At 29.5% G+C, this 22,993-nt stretch overlaps 1 protein-coding gene across 30 annotated transcripts in view; it reads left to right on the forward strand.

Moving 5' to 3' along the window:
* LOC129952611 (protein muscleblind) overlaps positions 1 to 22,993 on the forward strand; it is a 269,585-nt gene that overhangs the window by 208,524 nt on the left and 38,068 nt on the right. For 21 of the 30 annotated variants that reach the window (XR_008782344.1, XM_056065298.1, XM_056065312.1 and 18 more), the window contains 4 exons: positions 28 to 198; positions 4,246 to 4,428; positions 7,338 to 7,553; positions 19,341 to 19,478. Coding sequence is in view for 26 of the 30 variants with exons in the window: in XM_056065298.1 (XP_055921273.1) it covers positions 28 to 198; positions 4,246 to 4,428; positions 7,338 to 7,553; positions 19,341 to 19,478 (708 nt within the window). In the remaining 4 variants the exon portion in view is untranslated. Of the gene's footprint in view, positions 1 to 27; positions 199 to 4,245; positions 4,429 to 7,337; positions 7,554 to 19,340; positions 19,479 to 22,993 lie in introns of those variants that run through there. The other 9 variants (XR_008782345.1, XR_008782346.1, XM_056065319.1 and 6 more) reach the window with 5 other exon arrangements.

Raw genomic sequence — 22,993 nt, forward strand, 5'->3', positions numbered from 1 at the left:
TTATATGATTTTTGTTTTTTATTTCAGGGTCGCTGCAATCGTGATAAACCGCCATGCAAATACTTCCACCCCCCACAGCATCTCAAAGATCAGTTATTAATTAATGGAAGAAACCATCTTGCCTTGAAAAATGCACTAATGCAACAAATGGGAATTGCACCTGGACAGCCAGTTATGGCTGGACAAGTTCCAACAGTGGTATGTATTTCAATATTAATAATGTTTCAATCCTTACAAAAAAGTAAAAACTCGTCACGCATTTTTCACTGGAATATTTATATATCTACAGCTTAATCTGGAGTAAAAGATAGCAATAAACTTCTGAAAAAACGTCTGAAATTGGTTTAAAAAAAATGTAAAATGTCTGTCCAATTATTTTTTAGGTATCAGAGTGTAGAGCAGGGGTGTACTGGACTCTGAGTAAATAAGTAGATACCATTCATATTTCCGTCAAATCCCATAATGCTATTTCCTCAAAAGAGTACAATAATTATAAAAATTAAAAAAATCTAGCTAAAGAATTCAGACCCTCAATTAACGATTTACGAATCCTGAAAAAATTCTGAATTTATTATTTCCCAATATGAAATAAACATACATACATGAAATGAAATGAAATCTACCCTTTTTTAAATTATTATATTTTGAGGGTTATTAATTATGAGAGTTTCGGCCAAAATATAGATTTTTTTTCATGTGAAATCTTTGCCGAGTTAAACAACGAACGAGCAAACTATAATTCCTGACGTTGCAGGAATAAGAGTAAATACCATTGAGTTTTATAAACATGCTACTCCTGAGTTTTTGGAATATCTGTTAGAACTTTTTAATAGAATATTCATTGAAGAGACAGTGCCTGCAAATTTTCGTCTGTCTCGAATTACAGCCATTTTTAAAAAAATTAACCGTGATTTGCCAGAGAACTATAGAGGAATTGCTGTGCTTAACTCATTAAGAAAAGTGTTTACACAAATACACTATACTAGACTTACGACCTGGGTAGAAGATAATAACATAATTAATTGCTTTCAAGCTGGTTTTTGAGCCAACCTTTCAGCTATTGATCAAATTTTTGTACTCAGCACCACTGCTAGGCGTTTTATTGTTAAAAAAACAGAACTTATATGCGGTTTTTGACACTATTAATAGTAGGTCCTTACTCTATAAGCTCTCAGCAATTAGCCTATCTACTAAATTTATCAGAGTCTACGAAAAAATTCTCGAAGACACGATGGCATCTGTTCAGAATGGTGGAAAAGTATCTAGAGAATTTAGTTGTGAAGCAGGTGTCCCTCAAGGATGTGTTCTAAGCCCTTTCATGTTTGCAATGTATATGAACGATGTCGAAAACAGTATACCTGGGGGAGTTCAGTTCGGGGATATTACACTTAAAGTCTTGTTTTATGGTGACGATCTAGTGATTTAATCAGACAGTCCGCTTACTCTACAGCTCCAGATAAACAAGCTGAAACAGTTTTGTGATCTATGGGATCTTAGAATAAATACCACCAAATACAAAATAATGGTTTTCAGATCTCGAAATAGATCAACTGGCTAATGGCGGAATTGAACTTTAGATGGTGAGATAATTGAGGTCGTAAATGAATTTAAGTATCTTGGCTTTACAATGACATATAATCTTAACATTCAAACCTTTATAAAAGAAAAAACAACCGCTGCAAAAATTGCAATAAATACAATGTGGTCCCATTTCTTCGCAAATAAACTCGTAGATCCAATATCAAAATTCAAAGTCTTCAATGCCACCGTGAATACTTGTTTTTGCTATGGTAATGAAGTATATGGTTTCGAACAGCTGGAAGAAATGGAAAATATACAGAGGTATTTTTTCAAGTGAATTTTTAGGTTACCTATTAACACTCCTAATTATGCTATCCACCTAGAGTCAGGCTTACCTTAAATTTTCTTGAAAATTTAAAGGCTAACGCCGATTTTATGATCAGAGTTATGAAGCGATCTGACCAAAACTTGCAAAAAATACTCCTTAAAATTTGTTTTAGTTGTGGATATAGTCCAGTCAAAAATTGGTATGATCTAGCTGTAGTACATAACCTTTCAATATCATTGCCAGTGGACAATGTGGAAGCAATAAAAAATGCACTATATGAATGTATCTCTGTTATAAATGACTCGATGTATAGGCTTTGTGTTGCGAGAGAGTCTGCATCAACATCCAGGAATATATACAGACAACTTAATCTGAAACTTGGTGAAAGAAACTATTTTAGAGAAGAGTTTACAGTTTCTGAAATGAGCTTGATCTTCAAGATAAGAACGGAAATGCTTGATTTGAATTATAGACCACATAGAACAGACTTAAACCCTGTGTGCTCCCTTTGCAACCTTGGTCAAAACGAAGATGTTTTGCATTTTTTAGCACTTTGTCCAATATTACAGGAAATCCGAAGGCTCTACTTTTATTCTAATTTTCTTTCCCAAAACACGAAAATATCGAAATGAGTGTTTGAGTTGTAACAAGATGATGTGGTTGTATCTTCTCCTTTTTTTTCGTTTTAAATTAAAAGTCCTTAAAATTGAAGAATTAAATTAAAAAAAAAACTTGAGAAATATGCAGTTCTTTTCCTATTTTTGTTTTTTTTTTTTCTCACTTACAAACCATTATATGTTTTAGCGAAACTAAAAGCCCATTACCAATATTTTTCTTTTTTTCCTTAATTTTTTTTTTTTTTGACTTAACTAAAAGTCACATTTTTATTAAACATATAAATATTGCTTCTTTATACTATATATATATCAAAATATACTTTAATGGTGAACATTATTCCATATGGTTCAATGTTTTCTTTTTTTCCTTTGTTTTTGACTAAACTAAAAGTCACATTATGAAAATATTAATTTAAAAAAAAAATGTTTTCTTTAATATTTATATTTATATTTACATTTTTTTTTTAACTATGAAACTTATTTTGTGAAATATTCTCTCTTCTTACTCAAATTGTACTTTTTTTTGGTTGTTTATTTAATTTTTTTTCCCGGCAGACGGCTTATAAAGCCATGCTTTGTATATCTTTTATCATGAAATATTGTACCTATAAGTAAATTGAAAAATAAAGAACTTATCTATCTATCTATCTAAACAACGAACGAGCCAACTATAATTCCTGACGTTGCAGGAATAAGAGTAAATACCATTGATCCTAAAAAATGTGATCAATGTATTATCTACTCTATCCACATAAGATCATTGTATCGTATCTGTTATAATTCCAATCGACGAAAAATCCAAAGCTTAAGTGTAACTCTAACATTTATTATATTAAATAAATGTATTGATTAGAAAAAAACTTACTCAAATAGCGATCATTCAGACTACAACTTTAAAATTAAATAAAACCTTGAATGGTTCAGTAAGAGCTTGGCTTGCTAAGGTCTCGGGAGGGATCAATAAATGCAAACGAATCTTGAAAATAGCAGCTTTCTTGCCATATTCCTTTAAAGCACACATTTCCTCTATTTTCAAATATTTTTATACACAATTGGATAGGATTGTTAATTAAACGAAATCATTGTAACTCAAAAACTAACAAGGAAACGGTTAATCTAAAGCGACAATGAAATCGGTATTTTTTGGATTTTAATGGAAACTAATTTGACTGTATGTTTAAAGTTTTTATTTATTTATAAATATTGACAATGTTTAAATTTTATTTCAATTGATTTAACGGTTTTTTTTCTCTTTGATTTAACGTTTTTTCCCTTGTATTTAATAAGTAACAACCACTTAAACTTTTGAGAAAATAAAAACAGCTACAAAGCTGTTAGATTTTGTAAAAGGTAAAATGTTTACTTATTCAATTTTTAATTCGTATTATCGTTATTAAATAGATATTTCATGAACATTATTTTTACATCAAAACAAACATTTTATATCCATCTTATAAAAAATCAGCAATGTAGGTTTGAAGATGAACTCGAAAAATGTGTCGTTATATTCCGTTCTTTTTATAATTTTAGTCCAGAAATAAAGAACAATTTCGCGAAGCAAATACAAATTAGCCATACTTTAACAAACACCCTGTAAATGTTGATTGTGTATGGAAGAGATTTTAAACAATTATATCAATTGTTTCACTTAGGATATCCGAAGATAGCATTTTTGTACATTTCTATTAAAATTATTATATGTATACTTTTTGTATTGAAGCTGAATTTTGTGCATTTAAAAATGAAACACAAATTTATTTTCTTTTGTTACACTTCCAGGCAACAAATCCTTACTTAACTGGTATTCCAGCAAACACGTACAGTCCATACTTTGGTCCCGGACACCTAGTGCCTACAATATTAGGACCAGATCCGTCAGCAGTTGCATCCCAATTAGGTCCAGTTGTATCACAAGCAGTTCCTGTTACACAGCAAAAAATTCCTCGATCCGATCGATTAGAGGTGAGTACAATTGTTTTGGTTTGCTTATTTTTTATTTAAAGCTAAAATTATGTGTTTGAATAAAAAAATGCATTAATATGTGGCTGTTATGTACACAAAATCATGAATGATTACTGTAGATATAATTCGCAAAGTTTTTCGAAACACAATTGGATTTTTGGAAGTAAAAATACCTTAAATTGCGTTTGTTTTTCTTTGAAACCATAATCAGGTGCACGTTACAAGATAATTTCGAAGCATAAAGTAGACTTAAAAATGTTTTCAATATAAATTTTACTTTCAAAAATCATATTCAATGGAGAATTTAAAAAATCAATGTCATTAACTATACTATATATATATTATATCAAAATACATAGATGCAGAGTTTAACGTTTGTATGTATTTCCTATATACATTATAAACTTAGCTTTGCTCAAAAATTAAATCTATCTCCATTGTCTATCAGAAATAATAATATTGTTTTATTTTTTAAATAAGGCTTTATGTAGTTTGTAAAATGTATGTCGATATTAATTCAAACCAAAAGAAAATAACAAATTCGCTGGCGTAAAAAAAATTGTCTCAGTTTTTTATTTCTGAAATTATTTGTATTTATTTTCAATTTTCTGCGAGATTAACACTTTAAATTAATTAATATCTAGTCTCACATTCTAATTTCCGTCTTTTTATTTTGCTTTTATTTTATGCTCGTTTGATAAGTTTTAAACGAACTTACAATATACGAAATGGATAATGCTTTCAATAATTTAAAAAGCTAAACAAAACCTATTTTGTAAAGTTTTAAATAAAAGTTTAAATAAGAATTAAAAAGTTTTTTTTTTCTAATTTAAACTGGGACTAGTCAGTGTTCGTTTCACTTTATTTTCCTTTTAAAGTATTGGAACTTATTTACAGTAGTTTTAACGTAAGTCTGCACAGTATTCAAATAATTCTTTTGGTAAGAAAATCTATAACGAAGGGAATCCATATTTGTAGCATAGCATTCTTACAATTAGGTATGCAAATTCCAAAGCATTGTAAGTCAATTGCTGTGGACAATTTATTAACAAAATAGATACACTTTTAAATATTGTCCCATAACATCGAAATCTTCCGTTAATATATTTTTTTTACAAACCTTAAAAAGTCAATTAAATACGAGTATATCATTGAAATCAATTAGGACATTTTTTTAAATGGATATTTGACTGTGTTTCCCTTTAAAAGTTGAATTGTGCAGTTATTTTTCGCTTAAAATTTATTTTTATTTTTCCGGACGGAAAATCATCAGCTGATACTTTTATATTCAAAAGTGAAACGAATCGCTCCACAATTCCAATGACAGATTTCGGTTAGTAGATTTCAATTAGGATTTTTTTTTTCAATTACAGAAATTTTTAATTATCGCTATAAATGCCCTGTTAAAGAAATACCAATGATGAAAACCAATGACACTCGTAGCTATAACTTGCCCATAAGAAATTTATAAGTTCTTATGGCAGAGATGAGTGAGTTAGTATTCAATAAATGAAATACCCTTCACCATTGAAAATTTTGTTTTGAAATGTTTAATGTTCAGTTTTCATATTTTTCTTCGAAAAAGTGCATAAGCAGTCGTGAATTTATGTAATTGGTTTCCTTTCATGTTATCTAAGCAGGTATACTCGTATCTTTCGTTTAGAAGAAAAGAGTTAACTTTAAAGAAACCTTTTCATCTTATTAAGTTGTAAATGTATTGTATCCAAAAACTACTATTTGGGTATACCGAAATTGATATGATAAATGATTTATTTTTTCGAATACAAATAATAAAACAAAGTTAATCAAAAAGTGCAAATTATGACCCCACTATTGCTAGTTTATTTAATACTTTTATAGGAAAGGCTTAATTTGATGATCTACGTAGGTGCTTAAAATTTGGAAACATGTAAGATATAACTCTATACCTAAAAGTACTTTTCAAAAAAAAAAACGTAATTGGACCTAAAATTTTATATACTTAGCATTGCGAAATGTAAAGTCAGTTTGGTTCAGTTCGAACAATTTTAGCATTCGCATTTATGTTTATTTTAATTTCATACAAAAGTGTATCGTTGAATATAATACTTTTCTATGAGATTGTAAAACACACATACATAAAAAACTTGATAGCTCAAGTGGCCTCAAACACAGTATCATTTAGTCAAGTAGGCTGAGAGAAGTGCTAGGCATCCACTTACTAAATTACCATAACTTCTTAAAAAAAAATAAAATTAGATTTTAATTTGTAATACACTTATAGCATCTTGAAATGCCTATATTCTTGTAATTTGTTAATGAATCTACCCAGGTTGATCAGAACTTAAAATTTGTAATCTTTAACTAGTTAGGTGTATTGAGTTTTATTATAAAACATAATTTTTTCTACGTATTATCGCCATTCGCTAATAGCTTTTTCAGTCGCTGCAATTTTGGCTTATTTATTGAGAATACTTTTTTCAAGCTGACTAAAATGGGAAAATTAAAAAAGTTTAAGCGGCCGGAAATTATATTTTGTACACTCTAAATGAATAAGTAATTATTAAAAGCTGGCCTTTAATTTTATTTTTTATTTTTTTTTAAATGCTGTGCACCGAATGCGAACGTACCGAAGTTTTTATAAATATTTTGTTTAGACAATACACAACATTATTAACAAATATTTTATTTTCTATGTGTTCCGACATTTAAAAAAAAATATTTTAACACAAAATCGAGTATGAAATTAAGTACGTTTATGTTATAATACTTGTGAAACGCATAACAATACTAAAAAATATATGCAAGATGCGGCTACTCAAAAAATATATTAAAACAAATATTGGATTGACAAACAAAATCGTACTGAACATGTTAAAAACGAAAACAAAAAGAACTCCCAACAAAAAATACTTAAATATATTATTTAGGTTTGTCGCGAATTTATGCGTAGTGCCTGTAAGCGAGCCGAATCAGAATGCCGTTTCGCACACCCTCAGGACAGCGTAACCACACATGAAGACGGTTCTGTCACGGTATGCATGGATGCCGTGAAAGGTAGATGCGCTCGTGATCCTTGCCGCTACTTCCACCCCCCTTTGCACCTGCAGGCACAAATAAAAGCAGCGCAATCTCGGGCTACTGCGGTATGGCTATACAATTTTTGTTTTATAAAATCCCTTACATAATGTTTTGTTAGTTGATGTTTGTTCAATTTTTTTTAATTAACTATACAACACAAATAAAAAAATGCAAGAAGAAAAATTAACAAAACAATGAGTTAAGTTTAATATACTCTACGCCTTTTATTATTGTTTGCGCGTTTCTTTTGTTTCAGTTTACTTATTAACAAATATTAAATTAAACGAATTTATCTGTCCCTGGCTCTGAATTTTAAAATCCTTGTTTTGGCTTTTGATGTTTTTTTTTCAGTATTTTCAATTTTCTACCGTTTTTTGTTATTTTTGATCGAAACACATAATGAATGTGTATTAACAATTATAAATATAAAAATCTAGCTTTTACTGGACTTTTAATATACTAACCTAAAAGTAACATTCTTAAACCTTCTCCTAAGTTTAAAATACACTATATTAAGTATCTTAAAAGCTTGTTTTAAAGTAAGGTTCAATATTGAATAAGAGACCTTAAATTTAACTTACTAAAATAAGCATAATATTTTTTCATTAAAATGTATTTATTTTATTCCAATTAAAAAATGCTATGCTCTTGATAAAATTCTAAATAAATGATCTGATACCAATTACTATATGTAAAGACAAAACAGATGCATGAGTATAGTTTTACAAATTTCAGTAAAACTATATATTTCGTAAAATGTAATCACATACATGAAAATTATTTTTACACAAATTATTCAATGAAGCATGGATATTTTTTTCGACAAAATGATGATTAAATGGTTAAATTGCATTTTTATTTTTAGTTATTTTTCGTTTACCATGTAAACTTTTCAAGATCAAGACAAAACTACAAAAATTTTCGAGCTAGCATAAATGTTATCTCCCAACGAGACGTATTCCGACCCATGTCTTTTTTATATGTACGTCTTACTGTATACTTCACTGTTGTCAAGGAAGCATTTGTATGTGCAAATTTCAAAATTTGTGTTAGTAGCGTTACTAATAAAGCGAAATTTTGTATCTTATTACTATATTTAACATTTACTCGTATATTATAATAAAACTTCTACTAGTAATAATAATAATTATTATAAGAATAATAATGCAGAGCACAGCGACCAGATCAACTCCAAAACAACTGGCTAATTACTGAAGCTATTACACTTATACTTAAAAGGGAAGTTACATTACCAAGTTTCTTAATCATCGTCGATTACACATACCTGATATTAAAAGGAAAGACACCAAACATAGTCCAATTGCTTCTCAATAATTTGAAAAGTATTAGCAAAAGTTATCAAGTTATCAACAGTAGAATATATAAACATACTCAATTGAACAGCATATATTATTAACAGAAGAAGGGATGCACGGGAAACACACAAGGATTAGTCATTGACTCTTTCATGGTGAAACAAGCTACTATTAAGTGCATGGACCTAAGTATGTGATGCATCGACTACCAGAAATCTTTCGGCTCTGTCGCCCATTTTTACCTGAAAGACATTTTAATTATCTAAGGAATGCACAACGACTTCGGAGCCTATCGCGACTGTCATGGATAGCTGGAGACGGAGAGTACGAATTTCGTTAAATGGGAAAATGAGCGAATTGATTTCTATATGCAACGGAATTTTTAAGGAAACGCACTGAGTATGCTTTGGTTCTGCCTAGCTCTGAATCCATTAATAGCTACCTCATGTTAGTGTACGACTTTACTCAAGTATCAAGTAGCCACTCCATAGCCTGTTACATATTGTCGCACTGAAGGATTTTCTATAAATCATAATGAATAATAACATTATTATTATTATTATTAAAAAAATATACAACTTAGAAAAATGCATGAAATATTTTAATATGAGCGATATTATTAAATGATTGAAGACTATGTCATGCACATTTTGTAAGCGGATGCGCCTTCAATGTTATATCCTTGAAGGAAAACAGAGTTCGGTAAATCATCCACATTCTTGATGTGCGGTTAAAAAAATCTCTATATACTTGAAAGTATGTCCAAAATTAAGCCCAAGTGCAAACTAGTGAGCATTTCTAGAAGTTTGAATTTTTAGGCTTAGTAAATTACAGCCAGATCAGTAGGGATGCCAATTTTCTTTCACATTCGATTTAATTTTGAAATACAGTTGCGCATTTTGTGTCTTTTGAGAGCTAAGTATTTGTTCGAAAATTTTTGTTAAGTTGAGATTATTAAATTTTTTTATTTATAAATCAATTGTTGGACTTTTTATTTCTAATAAAATGTATACCTACCTTGCCAGAGAAACCGTGTATTCATTTTCCCATCTTACACGATTTAATTGTGCTCAGCATTTTACTTTCGATCGCGCTTTGAACAAAAGTCGTTCTATTAACGAACATAAATAAAACTAAGATCTAAACATACTGCTTTTTTTCAGACTAAGAAAACCTTGTTAATAGGCAAATTTTTTGTGTGTTTAATTCATATTATATAAGTTTTTTCACAAGAACATATTGTGACCCTCGTCCAACCAGATTATAGTTTAAAAACTAAAAAAAAAGGATTGCCCCGACCAGACTGATTTTTTAATACAAATTCTTTGTACGTACAAGTTAAAACTTACGATTAGAATCGGAATCATTTCGATGCATTTCAAAGAGTTACAGTTTTGCTGTTAATCGACCAACTTCAGTTATTTTTGTATCTGATATCCAAGGATTAATGAATAATGCGGTTCAATATACTTTTTTAAATGCCTCATTCTAAAAATCGACGAGGAATTGTTGAACTTGGCTCTTCATCAAAACTACAGGCTACAGTAACACTGTCTTTCAGCGAAATATCCATTTTCGATTCTACTTATCATTAACTTATAACTACAGATAAAATGTTTCCAATATTTTGACGGTTACCTGCCGAAAATGCGCTTCACGACGAATGACCCTAAAGTAATTTAGTTATGAAAACTATGAGTGCAAAATGTTCACCATTTTTGTGTGAAATAATTTCAATGCGTTTGTTAAATTATTAATTGCAAAAGCGGGCTATTGAAATCAATGCCTCATTAAACCGCTTCACATATCGTTGGAAATAGTTTGAATTACCGTCAGGTTAACACTATACGTTTCGAAATTTTGAAAAACTAACTTAACTAATTAAATTAAATTAAATTTATTTTCTCTTTCCGCAACTTAGTATAATTAGTTGCATACCTTATTTTATTTACTTCACAAAGCGTAGCGCTTACTCCATAACAACATATCAGCCCCGTTGGCATATGGCCTAAACTATCTTGATAATTATGAAAACACTAGTAGCTAAAAATTGTAGTCGGAAAAGTAACTCAATTAATAACACAGTTTCAATACAAACTCTGCTAGCTGCAATATGAATATATTTTTGTTAAGAAATAAACAAAGGAAAACATCATACATATTTTTTGTTCATGTAAGAAGACATAACGATGTTAGTGCTAGTCGAATAGGATTTGGGCTACTTAAAGCTCAATTGTCATTGAGCAGTTTTGAAAAAAGATAGCTGTATATTGCCGATAAATAACGGTTTATACATTGCTCTCGGATTATCAACGATTTAAAAGACACATTTTGAGAGTTTATATCTATGTGAGATGAGAGGAAAACTACCAGTTTTATAAAATTCAACTTAATAGTTTAAGTATCAATAAGACTTGCATACATCTTTGTTTTTTATAAGAGTTTTTTTTTAGTGTTTTGTCCTTGAATTAAGTTCATGGTTGATTTTTAATAGTAATTTGTAGACTGCTTCCGTTTCGTTAAGTAAGATCAAGTTGTCATTTATAAATAAAAGATTATCATTTGATTCCAGTACACTTAAATAATGCCAAACAAAATATAAGTAATTTAATTAACTCACTTTCACAGGAACACTATACACAGAACACTATATATACAAATATAGTTTTTAGTTTTAACTAGAAACATTTTTACTAAGATTAATATCATATTTAAGATTAAATGAAAATAAGTATAAATTTTAATACCTTTATACCTACTTGTTTTATGCTTTATTTAGCAAGCTTCTTGTTTTCCTGTTATGCTAAATATAAATTTATAATAATTATTAATGCAACAAACCCCCAATCTTTAAATTTGTACTTATTGTCAAAATTTGGCTTTGTCGATGCAGTGCTGCGTTCTTTAACTAAAAGCTGACCTCCTTTATTTAGTTTATTAAATACTTTAAAAAGTAAAAAATAATCGTATGTGTATATAATTGATGTAAATTAAAAGATATTAGTTACTAATTGAACTGATATACTCTAACTTTTTTTTTAGTTGTTTAAAGCAAAAAATATTCCGTAGTTCTTGAAATACATTCAGCTTTTTGTTTTTCCTCTACTAGCTTTTTCTTAATGTTTAAAACTGTCTCCATTCGTGAATTCCGAAAGTATTTAAAGAAAAGTGCAGCTCGATATGGGTCGCAAAATTTTCGATCATGGGAAAGCTGAGATATTTGAAGTTGAAATAGAACATTTCTGTTTCTCATCAACTTTCAAAAATTGAACTGATTTAATTTTCATTATTATAACATACGATTGTTCATTTCCAGATTTAGTTTCGTGTATAGATTGAGATTTTAGTTCTTTTAAAACTTATTTTGTAGTGCCACCCCTTATATGCGATGACATATATTTGTCATTTAAATTGATGCATAATTTAATTTCATTAAAAAACAATTGCCTGTAATAAACAAAGATTATAAATAGGACATGAATTTTACAACTTGATTGTGCCACCAGAAGACTGGAGTTACACATGTTTAACGGGTTCCAACCGATCATCAAGTTCCTTTATTTTTGGTACTAAGTCTTTGGTTCGTGCAAACTAATTGAAAAACTTTTCTACCGTCACCGAGACTCGAACCTTGACCAAGTATCTTACGGAGACGTATGTATAGTTTCATTCTCTGCAATATTTATAAGAATTATAATTGTCTCCCTTTGTATTTTTAAACACTTTTACATTTAGAGATAAAAATAGTTTTTTATTATAAAATGCAAAACTGGTTAATAATTATTATTCTAAATAAAACATGATTTAAAAAAAAATCAATGTGAATCAAATAATACTAAAATAACACGATCGGATCTTCCTACAAAAAAAGTTATAATTGTTGTATTGTTCACATGTTTACATTTTCGGCCGGCCTTTAGTAACGTAGAAAATTAACCTTTGATAATCTAGGTAACCATTTTAAGATTATTGGCGAGTCAGCATTTACATTTTTTATAAAAAATAAACAAATTCCTCTTCCTCTATTTGCAACAAAAATTCAATGGTGAAAACTTCCAAGAAATTATTATTTGTTTTTGAGGATGAAATTTTACGATTATGTACATATATACGTTTGAAGATGTAGTCAGATCATGAATTTTAGCACAAAATATATGACTTCCTGATCTATTTGACTGTTTATGTGTACATGAAACAAGACGTGATTATCACAAGGTATTTCCTTTAAAAGTGGAATCAAATTATATATCTTTATATATATTGCTGAAAGTTAATACCAAAAGGATATTTGCCTAAAATAGGCAGCATAATATATACGGTATTAAAGGTCTAAAATCCAAATACTTGAAATCTGTGCACTGGAAAAGCCATTTAAGCTATTGTTTTAAAACATTTAAAAATACCTTACATTTGATATCAATATTATTTATCTACTTTTTGTATCTCACAAGATGTAATAAGTTATCTAGGCGAAAAACAGAAATACTCTTTTTACTAAATTCAAGTTCAAACATCTTAGCTTTCCCACGAACGATTTTGAAAATTTTGCCACGATACGAGCTAAATTTATCCTATTCTTTGAATTTAAACTTACCTTTAGCCAACGCTCGAAGGTAAAGGGTATATTAAAATACCGGTTTTGTTCAAATATTCTTAAAAATCTCTTAAATCTAGATACATATTTTTGATTTATATCTTTCAGATCCCGGTTCCATATTAAAGTTTTAAGATAATGAATTTATTCTATTAAAACTGTTCTAATCATAGTTAAAATACATCATTTTTGTGGTGAAAATTAAGTCAAGTTTTTTTAAGAGTGGCGTTAATTTTCTGCAACTGAAAGTTTAAACTACATTCTGTTCTGTTGCAACATGTGGCAGTTGAATTTCCATATGTATATACATATGTGACAAGTGTAGGGAATGTTGCATGCCTGAGCTTGTTCTTCTTTTTATACTATGGTTTAAACAGTTATACAGTTTCAAACTACATACGGTTATTCATATGCAATCATTAGTATTCTACGCAAATTAAAACAAGGCAACAAGTGAGTGCTTCACTTATAATTAGTTTCACTTCCCTAAACTATTCCATCAGTTTTTCGAACATAAAATTACAAAATCTTGTAATTGTTCGTATATAACAGTGAATCTGAATAGCTGAAATTGCTGAAATTATCCAAAATGATATATCAATGAATAGCTCAGCTTTCAGTTGAAGAAAAAGTTTTATCAGATGATATTTTGACAACCCTAATTCGATATCATGATATTTTAGAAATTTGGTTTAGTTCAAGTTCCTGGTGTCATATCCTTTTTTGTATTTTAAGTTAGGATTCCGTAGGATTTCACGAAAGGAGCACACATGTATACCTGCTATGGCTATCAAAACGTTTTTTGATGTTTGATAAATATCAACAAAAGTAATAAATTGTTTTTTTTTCTGTAACCATACTGTTAATCAAATTGATGATGACTGTATAACAGAATAATTCCTTTGATTAAATTCGCTTGCATACATATATGTACATTATACAGCACGGTTGCTACTGCACTCGCAGTATTTATTTTAGGTGATCAAATTATTACGACCACCAGTAATAAAATTAATTAATTGACTTTTTAGTTTCAACTTGTTGTATCATATATTTAAAGTAAGAACATACTTAGTAACCTCTTGTGGCCTCTTTAACAGCCTCAACTCGTTTTTAGACACCTTGAATTTGAATGCATTTAAAGTCATTTTTTTTTAAATTTGTTTCACTCATGTGTCATACTTAAATAATTCAATTTTCTCGTATATTTGTAATGTATTCTCTTATGAGCTTCCAAAGATTTTGTATAGGATTCATGTCTGGAGAAATGCCATTTTAATACCTCCGCACTATTCTCCTCCAAAAGTCACCCTTTTGGGTTTGTGAAAGCTGCAAAGCTTTTATATGAATACAGTTAGTGCATAGAAACAAAATCACCGTTTGGAAAGAAAAAATTCAAAACTTTCCTACATAAAACCTTAATACAACGTTCCTAAAAATATGTTTTTTTTATAGTGGCCATAATAATTTGATCACCCACTCTTTTCTTCAAATTACAAGAATAATTTTAATTAAAAGCTAAATTTAAAAAAAAACAATGAATCATTTTAAACAAAACCAACTTCAATTCGTTATCCGATTAAAATTTTGAATTGATACTCTTAATACCAATTTATCAATTAATGGATAAAAGTAATTATCAAACAATCGATGACCATAACAGGGCCCCCTCTATTTACATTTCAAAATTGTTTTTTTTTTACCACCTATGTACATGTACTATTTCTGATTATAGTTTATAAAACGTGTTTTTAGCATTGCATTCTTATTTAAGACCTAATTTTGTAAGAATTTTTTTTTCGTTAAACTTCCTTAAAAGAAAAAGTAACGTAAAACGCATATACGGATATGCAATTTTTGTTTTTATTCTTTGAACTTGTTGCTGTTACCATGATCTTTAACATATTGTTATTTTGTTAAGTGTAGATATGAATTCTAGTAATAATTCACACACGTGACACTTTTTTTTTATTAAAACAACTTAAACACACAAAAGACACAATGTTAATGAAATATTGATTTTCTTACTCAAAAACCATGAATGTGCAAAATAATTTGTTTGGGTTATCAGTTGTTGACTTTAAAGGTGTCCTAAAATCAAAGAAACCGTTAAACAATTTAAATAAAAAAATACAAATCATCGTTTTGCACCTTCATTCTAGCTTATTTTGAAATATTTCAAGTTTTGTTTTTCACCCCACGCCATCATAAACAGTCAAACTAATATTATTTAAAGTCACAATTTTAAAGAGATTTTTAGCAAGCCTTAAATTCCTAAGAATAAGATATAAAATTTCCGCAATCCCTAGGTGCTTCGCCCGCTTTAAATCCTTTATTTATTTATTGAGTTATTTAATTCGTGAAAGAAATTTGCCTACATTAAAATTTTCAGATATTGAGCTTCAAACTTTGCAAAAATCTCTTCCAGCAGTTTAACTTTTGTATAAGTTGTGCGTAGTATTATCAATTCAGCAAAGTTTTAAAAATCGATTTTTAAAAATTCTTAAATTCCTTCATTCTCAAACTTACTTACAATCAAATTTACTTACAATCGAAAATATAAGCAAACTAATTTGTAGAAAGTAATAGTTTGTGTATTTAACTATTTAGTTCAAATGCTTCAAGAAACTCAATTATCTGGGTATTATTCAACTGTAGGGTTAGATGCTGCCACAGTCTTTAGTCAATGGTTATCGCTACTACATACAATTAACAACGCGAACGTGAATGTTTAAGCGTTTGTTTGAGTCTGACCAAAAAATAAGACCTGTTTTTTATCAAGAATTTCAGAACTGACAGGTGGAAATACGCAAAAAATTTAAAGTTTTCAGTGCATTCATGATATTTTACTTATAAGAAATTACCGTTAGAAATGTTAGCACCATAAACAAACAATATATTAAATTCCTCGATTTTACTTAATGTAAGATGTATATGATCTTTTTTTTACTTGAAGTTCATATAACATTATATTGTTGGATTGAAAAGTAGTTGAATTATAAGCAATTTAGTTGTGGGAGGTACTTTTCATTACTACTCTTAAAAGAAAATTATTTTAAATTTTATACAATGATGAGAAAATAAAAAGAATTTTACCCACTCACAACTCACCCTTCTTTTGAAGAGTTTTGGTAACTCATTTTTCATTTTTGTTTCGTATTTCATACAGTGAATCCGAGGCATAGATTTACTTGAAAACCAAACTCATAATATGTAAGTAGCATTCAAGAATTTGTAAGCGAAAAGCGAATATTTCGTGTTTTACGGCAGCCTTTAAGCATAATATATTTACAAGCAGTCGATATTTTAGATACTTTGCGTTGATTGAAACCGCTCTTATTCAATGATCTAAAGGGGTTTTTAGGAGTTTTCGTAATTTTCTTGTGATGTTCCGATTTCAAGTATACAAAAGTATTGAATTGAATTTTATGACTCTTTTTACTGTACTTTAAGTAGTCTCAAAAGTTGGTTTGTGAACTTCTTTTTTTATTGTTCCGAAATTCGTCTTAATTTTCCACAACAAAATCAATTATCAGTTTAATTTATATTGTATAAATCATTAGCAAATGAGCATTTAAAAATTTCTCTAGAATTGTCACAAAGAAATGCAACTATGTTAGAGAAAGTCAAATGTTCCTTTAATATTTTTAAATGGTATTTAATTTTCATAATTGTATATGATTTAAATAACTACAAGAAAATCATATGAACAGCCATTTGGAAAACATATTAATATCTTCTTTTTTAAAGAAAAAGAAAGGGTTGCTGGCAGTAAAAGCTACAACTTCCAATTCACCATACGCCTATTTCACAGATACTAAGCAACCTTTTGTAAGCATTCGGTACAAATAACTTTTTTATCAATACGTTCAAATTTGCAAATTATTATTTTGTTGTTGTGTTTTTAAGTTTTTTTCAATAAATTGTAATAGTCGTTAAATTCAAGTTCAAGGTCTACAAATCCAATATTATGTATTTTGCTTGTTGAGTTCGTGAACAAAATAAACTATTTCTCTTACCTTAATTAAACTTACACGAAAACGATTAATAAAATATAAATACTTGAAGATAAAGTAATTGATACGCGTACGATATACTGTTCTTCTTCTATTCAGGATTATTTTAAAATCATTATCAACGCTATTGGTTTTAAGTAGAAAATTGTTACAACTAAACGGATAATTTTGCATTTTTGTCTTTAGTGAAACAAAAACTAACAAAAAACTTGAAAGTTCACAAATTAGTTAATTATGAATTACAAGTTTATAAATTTCCCAAATTTCATTATTTTAGATCACAAGTAACATTTACGTTGGTAAAATATGCCACAGGTCAACGTACTTAAAATGAGTGCAGCTTAACTTATGACTTGTGCATTGAATGTTGTTAAATAATTGACATGTTTTTGGAGACCTCATTTAATTAACTAATATTAATGCACATAAAACATAATTATAACTTACTAAACGTCACATCAAAAAGAAACTTCTGTTGTTTTTAGATCAAAATTGAGGTGACTTTATTTTTTTTAGTACCAATCTAGGAAAGATTCCGATGGTTATAAAAGATATTTCACTGGCAATCATATTATACTTTTCTGAACAGTGAAGGTTGATAGCTTTGATTCAAATCCAAATAACTCCGGTTAATAGTAGCTTAAATACAACCAGAATGTCCAAGTAAATATTTGAAAATTTCTGGAATAGTATGATTGAAATCCATGCAGCAGTTAATTCGGAGTGCGTGTCCACTATCCATCGACAAGCATTTAATATGCAAGTATGATGATACTGTAAAATACATTTTGGTACAATATAAGTACGCCTAGTGAATTTCTATCCGAAAACGCTTTAAAATAATATACAATGTGTCATATTTGTATTAAAATAAATATCCCAGTATCATCATTCTTGCACCTCCCATCACTCTCGCCCTTTTTAAGTGTGTGTTTACGAAAATCTAAAAGAGGGACTTTGGACACGCAACTTAGGGTTAGCCACTGCAATGCAAGGCTCCTTTAAACTATTAATTTTGCCGACCAATATTCCTAAAGCCAGTGTTCTTTATAAATATTTATAAAATCAAACAAAAAGTATAAGCTATTTAATAATTCAAGAGAAGCTTATATTTTTTTAATTATTACGTTCGCAGCATCGATGCATCGCTGGAAATGTAAAAATTCTTTATTGGTAAAACTGTTAATTGGGGTTAAAATACAAATTTCACATGATAATATCTAAAAAAAAAATAAAAAAGGGATTTGTTGTATTCTTTATGGTTTTGATTAATCGATTAATAAATCTATATCCTATTGTACTAGTTTGTAAGTTTCTTATTCAGGAAGACGGATGCAGCTTTCTAAATTAATTACTTTATTAGAAATTTTCAGGATGACCAACAATTAAAATCGTGCTTCGTTTTATTTTTAATTGTGAATCAGCTTTTTGAGCTTTTTCTTTGTATAGTTAAATTTTATTTTAATCTAATATTAAGTTATTTTATTATAATTTTAACAATAAATATTTCTTTTAAAAATATATAACTACATAATAAGTAAATCTTTTATATATTAGACTTATTCTTATTATTTAATTTTTTTCCTTTTATTTCACCTGTTCGCCTGCTATGTATTGCTTCGATGGATGGTCAACATTATATGAATATTTACTTATTGAAATTTACACAAAAATTGAATCATTAAAATAAAATTAAATGTTACTTAAAAAAAAAATTAAAAAATAATATCGATGATATGGTTTGTGCTTTTTGCTTTTGCATAATTTCAATTTTAACACATCCTGTAAACACAACAAATTTTGCACACTACAAAATTACAATTACCCACTTCTAAAACTAAAACTAAAATAAAACTATTTTTACAAACAAAATTGATTTCTACAACACATACATGCGTAATTGAACCTTAAACATACAAAACATAGAACGCACCTGTTTCTGCTGCTACTCAGACACATCCCATCCCAACGCCTGGGTCTGCACATCCACCAAATGCTGTTGCCATTGGCCATCCACTGGAAGTGGGCAAGAAACGCGCAGCTGAAAATGATATGTTTCAACTGGTACAGCCTTATTTTTTACGTTTTGAATATTTTTTTGTTGCAAAAAATTTAATAAATACATTATTTGTATAATAGCATGTTGGTTTACCAAGTAGATTGCTAGATCAGGTTTTATCAAAACAAAGTTATGTATCTACTCTTGTATTCTAAAAAAAAATTGTTTTTAAATGCATGTTGAGCTTGACATACATATTTTTTTTAACAAAACAAAGTCCTAAAATATTATTTAAAGTTTGTATTTATATCCTAATTCAAGCAAAAACTGCTGAATGGATTTTAGTGGAACTCTACAGTAAAGTAGCTTACTAAAGGCTATAAATAATACAGATATTGCGTCAATTGTCCAAAGTATAACTATGGCTAATATTGTTAACTTCATTGTAATGGGTCCGATTTGTTCTATTGAAAATTTTAACATTTCTCGACATTTCAAGGTCCCTAGAGTCGAAATAAAATATTTAGAGAAATGTCTGTGCGTTCGTACGTCCTTGCGTTCGCGACGTTTTTTTCGTGGTCCATAGCTCCGGAACCAGAAGAGATATCTGCTTCAAATAAATGTTGTTATACAAATAATAATGCAGACAGATGCAGAAAGGGCTCTCAAGAAAATTGCGTGGGTGGTTTTTTTTAGTTTAAAAAAAGGTGAACATTTTGGCTAACCCTAAATACATCACGAAACAATGACGCTAGAGACTTGGATTAAATTTCATATTATATATTGTAACGTGATACAAAACCAGTATATTTTTGGAAAAAAAATAGAACTAATGGTTTTTTATAAATCAAAAAAATTAAAAAAAAAAATTGTCAACTCGAAAATTTTACGAATAAAAAATGATTTCATCTCCAAAACAATTTTGTGCAACGAAAAATAACGTTTTTAACATCTGGGAAAATTTTTAGAAAAATCGAGTTGACAGTTCTTTTTACAAAAAATAAACACCAACAAAAAGAAATTAATAAAAGTTGGTAAAAACTTATTTTCGACTCAAATAGGTTTTCAAAAATTAAAAATATTGTCTTCAAACTTTTTTGTTTTACAAAAAATATTGTTATATTCACTAGTTTTTTTTTATAAAAATCCAACAGTACGTTTTTTCATAAAAAAATAAAATCTACAAAAAATAGTACGCAAATTTGGTAAAAATTGATGATCGGTTTTTGATATCTCTCAAATTAATTTCATTCATTCAATTGGTAAAAATTTATGAAATGCTACTAAAATTGGTAAAAATTTGTTTTCGACTAAATTTCTATTAAACAAAACTAGATTTAAAACTATTATAACTATTTCCTTATATGCAAAATATTGTTGGTAATTTTAAATTTTTTAAGAATAATTCAACTGACAACTTTTTTAACCCAATACGAAATCCTACACACTTTTAAGCAAGAAAAACCGACAGACGGGTCTTTTTTTTTGAGCTGAAAGCTCAAAACAGCCCCTAAACAGTTTGTATATCTTATTTACCTCAGATTTAATAATATTAAGTTCAATAAAAATGAAGGCAGTAACTCGTTGAATTATAATTAAAGCTTCATGCAGATATTTATTTCCGTAGATATTTATACCCATCAATGTTCTGCAAATTGTTCTTAATTGTCTTTATATTTTTCTTTGCCTTACTACGTTTGACCTTTCTATTGCTCTTAGTGAAACCTTGACTATTTAACCTAATAGTAAAATCTTAAAAGCCGAATATAAATTTCTGTTGAATTACGATCATTCTGGTTTGCTTAGATTTGTATTTTATTTTATTGTTTATCATTCCTTGTAGCTCAGATATTAGAATGTTCTCTTAAAAGTGCTGCATCTAAATAGTGAACCATAAATACAATGCGAATTGATGGTTAAATACTAATGTATATTCTGAATGCTGAATACCTGGGATCGGCAGCAAGCAACAGAGCTACAGAATTGTTGCAGTAGCTACCTGTAACTTTTGATTTGCTTTAATGTATATATGTATATGCAAATATATACATTAGTAGGATTAATCATAAACAAGTCATATCTTTTGTTTTTACTTTTTACCTTAGGTAGTTAGGTAGAAATGGCGATCTCAAGGCAACCTAGCCTGGGATTCAATTAGCGCTTTAGTGCGCCCGCCGTTTTGATACCAAAAACTCGTTTGACCTTTGATTGATAGAGAAGCTTCATAGCGATTATGTTAGAACCATTTTGTCGCATTGAGAAAAAAGATTAGGTCTCTAATAGTTGTCTCAGATAGCTCATCAAGTTCTTGAAAGAATGCGTTTCCAAAGTATTTCTTTTGCAAAAGCAGGACATTTGCAGAGGAAATATATTATCGTTTCACTTTCTCTTTGGTCACTACAGCTACGGCAAAAGGTGTTGTAAGAGATACCCAACTTCTCTGCATGAACTCCTATAGGCCAATGTCCGGTACAAACCGCAACAATCCTGGCTATGTCTTGCCTTGGCCTGCATAGAAGATCGTTTGTACGGGTTTTGTTATATATTCCTAGATATAATGCAGTTGGGTAAATTGCTCCGCCTTCGGTTTGATTCAGTTTGGTAGATAGAAAAGAAGAGGAATGTTAACCATTTCCGCAAGTGAGCTATGAAGGGCCGATCCTTGCCTGGCTAGCTCGTCAGCCCGTTCATTTCCCACGATACCACTATGGCCTGGAACCCAAATCAGGGTGACACATAGGTTAATATTCAGGCTCGCAAGATCATCGCGACATTGCTGGACCAATTTAGATGAGGATATGGCCGAGTTAATAGTTTTGAGAGCTGCCTGACTCTCTGTAAAGATAGCCGCATTTCGGTTTTGGTTTAGGTTTTGTTTAAGTATCTTGCATGCCTCCCTTATTGCCAGCAGTTCAGCCTGAAAAACGCTAGCAAAGTCAGGAAACCTAAAAGATTTGGCTACATTTAGGGACCAGAACCAACTCCGCACTCCATCTTTGAGCCGTCAGTAAAGATGGTTGTGTCGAAATCTATCAACACGATGTCATCCTCCCAATCTTCTCTCGATGGGAAAATAACCTTAAAACCCTTACTAGGGCTCAAAGTAGGAGTGCAGTAGTCAGTGTCTACCGTATGTTAAGATTGGACGCACTACGGCTGTGTCCGTCCATAAAATCATCTTCCACTGAAGTCCCCACTTTTATATGCCCAAAGTTTTGCTGCAGTCGTAGAAGGCAACACAGGCCTTCTTAACCCGTACTTCAATATTTAGTTTCCAGTTAAGTTAAGGGTGGAGTATAACTCCCAAATATTTTTCACAGGAAGACAATGATAGGATTTGACCGTTGAGTCGAGGTAGCGTGAAGGGCGGTACTTTAGTTTTGGTGGTAAAGAGCAACAATTCAGTTTTACTTTGGTTAACTCCTAGTCCACAACTCGTGGCCCAGCTGCTAACTTTCTTCAAAGCTGACTCCGTGATTTCACTAATCACAGAGGTGTACTTTCCTCACACCAATAGCACCAAATCATTTGCATAGGCTAGCGCCTTCACTCCACATCTCTCTAATTTAACGAGAATTGT

This window comes from Eupeodes corollae, chromosome 3 (genome assembly GCF_945859685.1).
Source record: "Eupeodes corollae chromosome 3, idEupCoro1.1, whole genome shotgun sequence".
Classification (NCBI taxonomy): Eukaryota; Metazoa; Arthropoda; class Insecta; order Diptera; family Syrphidae; genus Eupeodes; species Eupeodes corollae.